The sequence below is a fragment of the Melanotaenia boesemani genome, chromosome 13 (genome assembly GCF_017639745.1).
Source record: "Melanotaenia boesemani isolate fMelBoe1 chromosome 13, fMelBoe1.pri, whole genome shotgun sequence".
Classification (NCBI taxonomy): domain Eukaryota; kingdom Metazoa; phylum Chordata; class Actinopteri; order Atheriniformes; family Melanotaeniidae; genus Melanotaenia; species Melanotaenia boesemani.
In genome coordinates, this window is record NC_055694.1 from 14,532,439 (window position 1) to 14,543,860 (window position 11,422).

The 11,422-nt window shown below is 39.0% G+C and overlaps 1 protein-coding gene across 2 annotated transcripts; it reads right to left on the bottom strand.

Annotated features, from left to right (window-relative positions):
- Window positions 1–3,957: 3,957 nt before the first annotated feature.
- Window positions 3,958–10,731, bottom strand: b4galt3 (UDP-Gal:betaGlcNAc beta 1,4- galactosyltransferase, polypeptide 3). Of its 2 annotated transcripts, none has more exons than XM_042004503.1 (8): window positions 10,430–10,731; window positions 9,775–9,864; window positions 8,363–8,910; window positions 7,949–8,184; window positions 6,730–6,920; window positions 6,511–6,633; window positions 5,620–5,724; window positions 3,958–5,422 (listed from the first exon to the last, which is right to left on the bottom strand). In XM_042004503.1, exons 3-8 carry the CDS (start codon window positions 8,643–8,645, stop codon window positions 5,035–5,037), a joined length of 1,326 nt encoding a protein of 441 aa, XP_041860437.1. In that variant the 5' UTR covers window positions 8,646–8,910; window positions 9,775–9,864; window positions 10,430–10,731; the 3' UTR covers window positions 3,958–5,034. The 2 variants fall into 2 exon arrangements, with proteins under 2 accessions (XP_041860437.1, XP_041860436.1); XM_042004502.1 differs by having other exon boundaries at window positions 9,775–9,868.
- Between the last annotated feature and the right edge of the window lie 691 nt (window positions 10,732–11,422).

Here is an 11,422-nt window from a genome sequence, read left to right on the forward strand (position 1 = left end):
AGTGTGTCAGTATACTGGAAGGAAAGTGCAAACTGGACAGTCAGTGTTGCCATCACAGCATGACAGCATCACATTAGATGCACAGCTTCGATGACCTCAGAAGATGATACTAGCCCTATGATGTCATTAAAGTTACTTATCTCTGAAGGTAAAGTTTATATCATGGTTTACATAACCTTTTCTCTCTTGACTGATATGAGGTTAAAAGTAGCACGCTGCCTCTTACCTTTGATGGACAGCTTGGTTAAGTTTAGGCATGAAGCATTATGACTGGTTAATTATAGAGTTAGAGGAAGCTAATCACAGTGTTCAGTAGTTCATACTCAAATCAGCTTATTAGAAGCTTGCTGCCCCTATTGGTTATTCTCCATCTAGTAATCCATCTGTCTTCAGTACCCGTTTTATCCTTTCCAGGGTTGCAATGGGGCTGAAACCAGTCCCAGCTTCCACTGGGCAAAGGCAGGGAGTACTCTGGATGGATCAGCAATCCATGAGAGGATCAACATAGAGACAAAACAATAAACATGTCAATTTAGAGTCACTATTTGACCTAACATGTAAGTTTTTGGACAGTGGAACTGGAGGGAATCCACACAAACACAAGGAAAACATCAAACTCCACACATCCCAGCTGAAATTTGAACCAGGAGCCTTTCTGCTTTGATGTGACAGTGCTAACCACCACAACACATACTAATTATTCATGAAACAGAAAAATGTGACCTTTGGAATAATTATGAATTAAAGTAATAGGAAATGTGATGCCAACTATCCAAACAAAATGTTGTTTACAGAATTATAAGTCAGCTGTTCCAAGAGATATAATACAAAAGAAACTACTCTGTGGCCAAGTGTTGGTTGGAAAATCAGCTTTTCTTACAAGGCAAGTTCAACTTTCTAGTGCTAATTCCATACAAAAAAGCAATGCAATATGCTTTACATAGTAGAAGGAACATGAAGAAAAACATGTACATTAATATAAATAATAAAACAACATTAAGACATAGTTAACAGTCTGTGCTAAAGTCAATCTAAATATATAATATAAAAGTAGCTAAATTGTTAAAAGCAAACAACAGTTTAGATCAGGTAAATGATACCGTACAGATTTCATGCATAGGCACATGGAAAAAGAAATGTTTTTAACCTGGACTTTAAAGTTTCACATTTGGTGACAGTTTTTCCACTGGAAGTTTGTTTATTTGTTTTGTAGCATAACAGCTAAATGCTGCTTCTCCATGTTTAGTCTGGACTCTGGTCTGGACTAGTTGTCCTGAGTCCTTCAATGTAGAAGATTTTTAAAATCTGTTCTGTGACTGGAAGCCAGTGTAAAGAGTTCAAAACTGGTGTGATCTGTTCATTTAATTCTGCAAATGTTTTTGAGTTGGTGAAAAGCTGCAATGGTGACAGCTTTGATGTGGCTGTTGTCAGTCAGATCTGAGCCCACCAACACTCCAAGGTTATCCAGCTTGGTCGGGGATTTTTAGAGCCTGAGTCTCAAAGTTTTGACGGATACTGAACAGAATTATCACAGTTTTGCTCCTACTTAATTGCACAAAATTCTCTCTCACCCACTTGTTTATTTGCTCCAGACATTGAGACAGTGAGTCTATTTGGTCATCTGGTAACAGAGGTGATATAATCTTAATAATATACAGTATATATTTTCAAAATTGATCCTTTTTTCCGGTTGTAAAGAAGATCAAATACTTACCAAACATACTTTGTTTGCTTATAGCCATCACCATGGTAGTAATGATAGCTTTTGATACCAATTACTGCTATTATTGAGTCAAGTAAAAGCTTGTAATTAACTATTTTTGTTGTGAATATCTGTGCTGTTAGATGAACCCTTCTGAGGTCGTTGAACGTTTGCCGTGGCGCTTGGACAGGCTGTAAGGTGCTCTTTTAGTGAATTTTTGTTTTGCCCAATCTCTGTGAGTCATAAAGCATTTTAGATTATGAAACAAATCGAAAACACAGAGCTCAGAGTTACTGTCTATTTATAGGAAAAGAGCTCACATCCAACTTTTTAATCCAGCTCTTTATGCCCACATAGAACATCGAGGCCTGCAATACACAGCGTGATGTAACAGGTTTGCAGAGTTTAAACAGCTCTGCAGCATGTGTTCTGCTAATCTATTAGCTTGGTATGGGCATCTGATCTCTGCAGTATCTGAGCTGGAGCAGCACTTATCAAAATGCTAACCCACATTCATAAAGAGGCTTCGAGTGTTGTGGGAGGTGCATTGCTGTAAGCAGAGTATTTATAGTGTGCTGTGTATGGTGCATATGTGTATGTTTCTCTACATTTAGGTCATTACATGAATGTTCATTACAGAAAACATGATTGGAGATGCATTTTTGATTGTGTTTTTATTGGTATACATATTTGCTTTCAGTCAAAACAATGTCCCTATTTCATTGTTTTATGTTGCCCTTCCTGTTGACTATGCTCTGGAAAACATACAAAAAAAAATGCTGACTCTCATCTTCAAAATAAGTCAGTAAATAAGGCAACATAAAAAGATTACAGTGATCAACATCTTTATTTTTGATGCCATGTATCATTATGTTTTCATTTGCTATGATTACTTAAACACCCCATCTCTAGCAGCTGGTTTTCCATCCTTCATATATGCACTTCTACAAGTGTTATTTATGCATGACGAAAAAATTTCATGATCTAAGACTCTTTAAATAAATAAATAACACCATGATCCTAATCCTTCTTCCTGACTTTGCATTTATCTACACATTATATAAGTCCAACACTTAGCGAAAACATCTTTTATAAAAACTAACCTATTTATTAAATATAGAACAATCTCCAGGTAAGCACACAGTTTGCTGATTAATCTGCTAAGATTATATAATGTCATAAAAGCGTTCACTTTGTCACTGTTACTTTTCATATAGGATTTGTCCCAGGCAATATGATAAATGGAGAATATGTAATGTAAGCAATAAATAATCATGTTGCATAAAGCCAAAGAAATTAAAGAAATTAGGCCTCTTAAAACAATATCCGTTCATAAAACACAACACCAAGCAGTGCATGCTTCAATTAGTGAATCAAATTCTGAGTCTTCTACTCCTTTAAGGTGGTGGGATCAGCCATGTGATGCTGCAAGAAGGATAAAACCCTCCTCGAAAGAGCAATGCAAAGATTTGATTGGCTGAAACCTGTGAATGGCGAACCTTAATGATTAACATTCATGTCACAACACTGCAGTTTCATTCAGGCTTCTCTAAGTTGGCGCTACACCAGACTGTACCACTTGAGGCTGCTCACATCTAAACTCTGCAGCACACCTACAGTTCTCCACTGATATGGGCTTAATTTATGAGGCACAATGTTAACATAAGAAAAATGCAGACACGTGGTATAAAGGGATAACTGTCCGGCCTACAATAACAAACACATCTGCACTGCTGGATCACTTCTGTGCATTTAGCTCTATCAATGACTCAATAAATAAAAGAATAAATTAAATACATTCAAATTAGGCTAACTCATACATTACCTGTTAGTGTGATGAAAAGTGTTCACACTGAATGTTACAGTACTTCTCTTGAAGCTATGTTTAGTTGTACAGATTCAAATAGCAGTGAGAAATCTTATCATCTACAGGGAATCAGATTCAAGTCCCCTGTACACTCACCTGATAATATCTCCCTTTACAAAGCATAAACTAGAAAATAACTAAAACTAATACATTCCAAATGCCTAAATATATAATGATTTTAGATTCTGCAAGTAGCTGAAAACTGATCAACAAAAATGGCCTACATGCATGTCCTGATTGGGCAGCCCTCAGAATTCTATATAAAGCTTTACTTTTCAGTCTGACATGTTTTCTTGTCCTTGTCTCCATCCTTTCACAACACAAAAGCCTCACTGCAGTGAATGAAGAGGGACAAGAAGAAGCAAACACTCATTTCAAACTTGAAGATGCACAAAGGCCATGTAGTTAAAAGCTGGCCTAAATCTATGCACAGTGTTTTGTTAAGACTACTTTAGATTTAAAAAAAAAAAAAAAACACCACAAACTGAAAACAATTAGTCAGTACTGTCTTTTTTTCCTGAAATCTGACTAACCTACAATTAAAATAAAAACTACATATATCTGGAGTACAGATCTACCTATGTATTGTTAGTATATTCAAGCTAAACAACTATCATGCCAAGTCTATGTTTGTCGGACAGGCGTAAAGACAGTCATTTTTGTCATGTGGTTAGATACAGAGTTACCTTCCCATATAATCTGATTGTCTATAAACTAAATGTAAGAGAGAGAGGCACCAGACTGTAATGAAAAGACAGTAAAACAAAGCATTACACAAATAAAGAAGTCTCTCTATATAAATATAAACTCTAGAATTGTCCAATAACTATGGAGTTGGTCAGCGATTGATCAGTGCACGCAAATATAAAACAGCCGTCCTGGAACAGTTTGTTCTATTCCAAGATCAGCTTTATGCTCCCAAACTTTAGCAATTTTTCCACGTGGCAGGAGAGATAAATCTTACCCCAGGTCGGCTTCTAAAAGCAGCTATACCAATCTATAAAATGCGCATAAAAGAGAGAAGGCACAGAAACACAAACCCACTGTAGAGTGAGGTGGACAGACAGCAGCAGCTTTTTTCAGGGTGCAGACTGGAGGAAGCTGCAGGTCTGCAGAAGGGTTACTTGCAGCTTGCGATACCTGTCTGCAGAGGTGTTTATATTTGCTGTCTCATTTTCAATGAGTTTGTTTTGGACCTATACGTAGATATGACCGAGTCGTTTGCCATTCTACATCTGCTCCAGATATAGATATAACCACAGATTTGCATCACTACAGCCAGCATCGCATTCAGTGGAAAATAAACCCAGAAGAGGTGTCTCGGTGGTGTCCATGAATGCACCCCTGTAGACAAAACTGGCTTTGTTTTTTTATCCAGTGAATAACTACCTTTAATACGACAGATGTACGGTGCTTTCCTCCATTTTGTCTTGCTGATCAGAATGATGGAGGCAGCCACTTCATGCTACAGATGTGATGCTTTTCTTTTTATTAGACCACTTCTTATTTCCACAGCTGTGTTCTCCTGTGTGGTTACATTTGCTGTCTTTGTGTGGACAGGTTCTGTCTTATCGCCAATCTGCTGGACCACAGTTCTGTTTGTTGTCACACCTCCTTCTAGCATCTTTTCCTGTTTGTTTGTGCCTCTCATCTTGCTGGTGTTGTGTAGGTTGACTGAGGTTGTTGTTTTTGCAGGAATGAGGGCTTTGCCCTGGGGCAGACGGGGGTCTCCCCCAATGTTGACAGTCAGGTTGGTGTAGAGAGGCTGCAGCTCTTTGGAAAGAAGCTCATAGGTCAATGAATTGAGGCCATCAGAACGCCAGTTGAGTCTGGTCCTTTTCAGAAGATCAAATCTAGGATGACAAATACTCTGTGTGTGTCTATTTCACAGTCAAACTGTACAGGAATAGTACAACATTTAGTACATTTCTTATTTTGATTTCTTTCAAGAACTCTTGCAAGTGAAAAGCAACATTAACTTTTTCATCTCGCACACACACACGCACTAAAAAACTAAATGACAAATGTCTGTGGTTGTGTCCATACGTACCTGCGAGGATTTTGCTCATTGCCTCTGTCCCCTTTATGCTTGATCATCTTGTAATGACCAATGGCCACTGGAGGGCGCACAATCTTCATGCCAGACAGACGCACTCTGGAAAAGCAACAATCCACAGATGGAAGAAACTTCATCATTTCACATATTTCTAAAAAATTAAACTTGAACTCTAATCACAAAATTACAACTAGTTGTTATTACTTCTCCAAAGGAAACTACTCATTTCAGGTGCATTTAGGGAGTTAATTTAAGAGCAGAAAAGTAAAGAACACTAAGAGGAAGAATAACATTGTGTTGAAAAATCTACTTTTATAGCTTATTGGTGGTGCAAAACTGTGGTTCCCTTTTTCCTTCCCTTCCTGTGTATTACTTCAATTATCTAAGTTGATGAAAAAGTGATGCAACTAACGCTGTGAATGTCCTTCATGAATTTTAATTTGCAAATATCATTCAGTGCTTGTCAAAGGCTTGTAGAGCCAGAGAGTGGAGAGAGGAAAACCACAGCATAGCAATGGGAAAGTTTTAATACTGCCTGAAAACTCTTAAGCAAGCAGCTCTGTCCAAATCTGCAAGCTAGTTGATGCAAACATACCCACTGAGTCCATTCCAAGAAATATAAAGCAAAGCGTCGGCAATGGGAGGAGGCATGAAGATGAATAATGATGTTAGGACATAAGTAAAAGTTAGGAAAGGAAAATATGAGGTAATGAAATTGTAAATGAGAGATAAAAGATGGATGAGTAGAAAAGTTGCAGAAGAAAGAGGCTGAAATGTCTTTGCATGAAGTTTCTAAGCTGAATACCCATGCACATTTTACAAGTCAACATGCACAGTTTACACTTTAATCTCTCATCATGCAGGGCGTACACTCATTCATTTTACCTGGCAGCGATGTCATCATCTTCTCCACCCCAGCCCCAGTACTGGTTAGGGAAGCCGTTCATTTTCATATACTGGTCTGGGGTCACTGCAGACACCCCGCCAAAGTACTGTGGATATGGCAACCTAAGAGGGACATATCATGTCCAATCTTGAAAAAGAAATCTTAGGAAAATGCAATAACACTTGACATCCATACAGCCATTCACACTTTTCGTTTACCTGTATCTGAACTTGTCCATGGCCACAGACAGGTGTGTGGGAAACTGTTTGTGGCAGGTGTAGGTGTTGTGATCGTTCTCAGGGAGCAAGTCAACATCATGAAGGAAGATGCAGCTCCAGTCTTCATCTCTAAGGGCCTCTCGCACGCCAACATTCAGCAGTTTGGCTCGGTTAAAAGTACTATTCCCCCACTGAAGCCAGACATAGAAGCAAATATACTTGCACATTAATGTACTACTATAAAAACAAAAACAACATGTTTTGACTCACAGTTTTAACCTGCTCAGGGATATTTAAGGTATGGTACACCAGAGGATACTTTGATGCTGAATATTAATACTCTTTGAGCAAAAGCATGGTTAGTAATTCATAATCCTCTCTCCCAAAAGGAGCTTACACCCTTTAGGAAGGCACTGCATTATTACAGCTGGTTTCAAAAAGAAAAACAACAATCTAGTATGGTTAAAATTCAGTCTGGGAGTGGGACCTACAGGCATCTAGTGTCTTATCCAATTTAAATTAAATAGAATATTTTTTTACTATGCTTGAGTAAAATTGACCATAGTTGTGAAAATAATATGGTTTCTAAATTGCTCAGGTCTAAGGGTGTGTACATCCACAGCAAATTCCAATCAGATCATTTGTACTAGGCCAGAGCCATTAATATTAGTAAACTGCTAAATGACTAGTTTCATATTTTTAGCAGCTTTAAAAAATTAGATGTATACCAGTTGTTTAAAATATTGGGAAGAGAAGTGGGCAACAGATTTACAATTTGTAAATTTGAGTTTGATGTGGTCACAGTTTATAGCCAATAACAGTGCTGCAGACTTTACCAAATGGTCATACTGATACTGCACAGTTGTTGCAACCAATAGCTGTACAGAAAAATCCTGCTGACCACAATTATTTAACATTAATGCACCATAATTATGTAGGAATTCTTATGGCATTGTTGTTACATCCATAAAACCAGCATTACATAATCTCAGTATATTACATGAGAATTATTTATAATGTAATTTACAAGTCATTTATCTGCATTTCAGTTATTTTACCCCTATTCCTCTAAAACTATACTAATATTACAGTTGCAAAATGGGGTGTTTTGTGTGTGTATGCAAACATGGAGAGCAAGCACTTGACAACCACTTTGAAAAACTTAGCAACAGTATCATCTGAAAGCAGAATGCAAGCCAACAGAAATACATAACCTGACCTGCTGTACGATGTAGATGCTGTAGTGGATCTGTTGTCTCTGCAGAAAGGGGTGAAGGTGGTACAGTAGGGCACGGAGGTGTGTCTGTCGGTTCCGGTATGGTACTACTATTGCTGTGTGGTGACGGGGTTCACAGTCTGGAGGCCGGTAGCGTCCACCGGGCAAAACCAACGGGTTTCTCTGTCTGATCTCTTCCAAAGACAGAGGAGAGGAAAGATGGACAGAGACAGGTCCAACTGGGGGAAAGGAAAGGAAAGGAAAGGAAAGGAAAGGAAAGGAAAGGAAAGGAAAGGAAAGGAAAGGAAAGGAAAGGAAAGGAAAGGAAAGGATGAGTGCTGTCTAAATATGTCTGAACAGCTTTGCACAATAAAAGAAAATACAATAGCAAAATACATGTAGAACCCTCTCTCTTACCCAGCAGGGGGGATGGGATCGGGCAGTCTCTCAACGGTTGTCCTGTGGCAGGAATTCCAGCACCAGAGTTGCGAGGCGGGGGAGGCGGTACTCCTAGATGACTGAGGTTGGTGTAGACGTCGTGAGGTCGAGAATAATCGAACTCAGGCTCTGTGGTGTGCACCAACACAGACACCAGACCTCTGAAGCCCCCAAGGGAGAAATAGAGAACAAAGGCAAACTGGAAGCCTATTAACAAGGCTAGTGTGCAAGGGGAGTCCAGAGAACGACCACAGCAAGCCATAATGAAGACGTATGCAGAGATAAAGGAAAATTCCAGGTGGAGAAAGTTGATGGTGGGGTGGGAGGAAAAGCAAGAAGCAGCAGGGTGAGGAGGGTAGAGGGAGAGGTTTGAAATGGGTAAGGAGAGGCAGAAGGAGAGGAAGGGAAGGAGGCACCCCAGAGTGTAGGCTCAGGCGTGCAGGAAGCAAGCATACATTTGCAGGAATGGGTTGAAGTTGTGGTGAAGCTCAGTCAGCACTGCCATCACCTTTTGACCACAGGTGGTACTGAAAGAAAAGATAAAGTATTGTTGTTTACAATACACTCCAAAAATGCTCATTTATCTAGCAGAATATTTCCAAACTTTACAGTGTATGTGAGTCAGTCTGAGTGACATAGTGTCAAGGAACGCTAAAACATTAGTTGTTTACATAAAGCTGCCAAACAACACAAGATTTGGGCTTCACACAGTGTATCTGTGACTCCTCAAAACAGCTTATTAATTGTTGATGTAACAGCTTCAAAGGGGTTAGGGTCAACAATCTGGAGACAGCGCTGTACTGCTGGCTTGCATACCAGACCTCCAAGGAAGAAAGCACTCTTACACCAAAACAAGAAGAGACTGGAGTAGTCTGATGGCCTGAGGACATTGAACTGAGGATGACTGGAAAAGAGTCCCATGAACAGATGAGTCAAAGTTGGTGACCTCTGGTGTGTCTACATTCATCATCAGATGAAAGATGAAAGCATCCTCTCCGTGTAAGTGGATCAGTAACAGCTTTGGGATGTCTTGCTGCAGGCAAAGTTTGTGATGTTTCCAAAATCTAGAAGCATCCTTGAACAACATAAATACTGATCCATCTTGCAGTGTGATGCTACTTTTAGAAACATGTTACCAAAGTCCTAACTTTGTCATGTAGGAAAACAGTGACCCTGAGCACATTTCCGAGCTGTGAAGAAAGTATCTGGTCAACCTAAGTCACTATTAACTTGTTTAGGATGTGCTGTGATCACAGGTAAAGGTTTAAATTTTAAATTGTCAAAGATCAAATGTCTTTAAGACTAAACTTTATATATATATATATATATATATATATATATATATATATATATATATATATATATATAAATTAGCTGTAGATGTAGATTACCTTGTTTTCTAAGGGTCTGATTAATATCTATCCTTGGCCAGGAAGGACACTCTCCACTTGTCTTCCTCTCTCCCTCCTTTCATCATCAAGCTTTCTGTAGGAAAAACAGACCGCAGTAAGTGACAATGCATCCATTTATCTCAATTGTGAAGTCTTGTGAAAGCTAAAATAAGAAGGGGATGACAAAGCAGCAACAAACAAATGTTTGCTGCTTATTTTAGAATGGCTTATTTTAAGCTGACATTTTCATTGGGCGTTAATGGAAGCCTAGTGATGCCTGTGAGTCAAATTAAACCAACAACATAGTTGCTTGTTTCTCCAGTTATGTGCCATGGAGAGCCTTGTGTGAGTTGCATTAATACTGGAAATCATCCCATAAGTCCTTAACACGACAATAAGAAGAACATGAACGTAGACAATCAGCAGCGCCATGCTTATTAATAGACAGATCTCCATCCATGTGATTACTTTTTTTTTTTTTTTTTTTTTTTGCATTTATCGTTTGGCATTTGCAGACATTCATGAGTGGTATTTACCACAGCGAACATGGCTGACTACATGGCTTCCCCCGTCGCCCATAAAGACTGCGCCTGAAGCAGCCTTGCTGATTTTTATTCTGGGCTTCACACATGCTCTGCTGCACCAGGCGACTCACCAGCACATCCCTGCAACATGTCAAATCCAGTCCCCGGCTTCCTGAGAGAATCGACGGGCCGCTGCCACCGAGCAGACCACCAGATGCCGTTTTCGTACAGATGCCGGTCGCTCCTCCTCCGCTCAGTCTCTCCTCCGCAGCGAAATTTCTCCTTTGCTGCTTCGAGATCGCTGCAGACGCTTTCATATGCAAGGGCATCGCCGCATATCCATCCAGTGTCAACACGGGCAAGTGCGCTCTGCCCGAGGAACACGTCTCTGTCGGACGGGCTGAGGCGCACCGCGGTGACGCGCTGAGCGCCACTTTTGAAAATGAAAGAAAAAAGGAAAATGTGGCTTTGCCACTCTTGCTTGATTTTAAAGATGCATTACTATTATTGAAAATGCAAATGGGACCATAATGTAGAAGGACGTTATGACACAATTTAAAAAATCACATTATTATAGTTTTCAAACATAATCTGAATCAAAATGTGCATCAGAATTATAATTTCCTAGAGTCTGACCTTCACCCCCCACCCCTCTCTCTCATTCTATATAGGATGATCAATTAGTTAAAGTGATCAGTAATAATTTATATATAATTTAACTTAATTTAAAATAAGACAACATATCAGGGGCTGAAACTGAGAAAAGGTATTTATTAAAATAAATAACTAAATGCATCCTGGTCCAACTATCCTCTGGCAACTATAAACATGAGCTGTTTATTAAGCATCCCAATGTTATCATAGAACCTCTGATCATATCAGGATGACTTGATCATGCAACTGAGATGGCTGTATTTGTTTCGACACATATTACATGGAAAGGTCTACATGAGCTAATATTTCATTCTGAATGCTGTCTTACTATTGTCAATGAAAATATATGAAATATAAGATTGGGAAATCACAACAATCCTTTTTTCATTGATTATTTACTTATTTTTCCGTATGGAAACAGGGTTTATAGGATCACTGTACTTTGTCATTTTTCAGTTGTATATAAATTT

Coding starts and splice junctions, on each gene's coding strand:
- b4galt3 (XM_042004503.1), bottom strand. CDS start 8,645: ATGGCTTGCTGTGGTCGTTCTCTGGACTCCCCTTGCACACTAGCCTTG. Junction 8,185..8,362: donor GATCCCATCCCCCCTGCTGG/GTAAGAGAGAGG, acceptor CCTTTCCCCCAG/TTGGACCTGTCTCTGTCCAT. Junction 5,725..6,510: donor GATGATGACATCGCTGCCAG/GTAAAATGAATG, acceptor TTGCTTTTCCAG/AGTGCGTCTGTCTGGCATGA.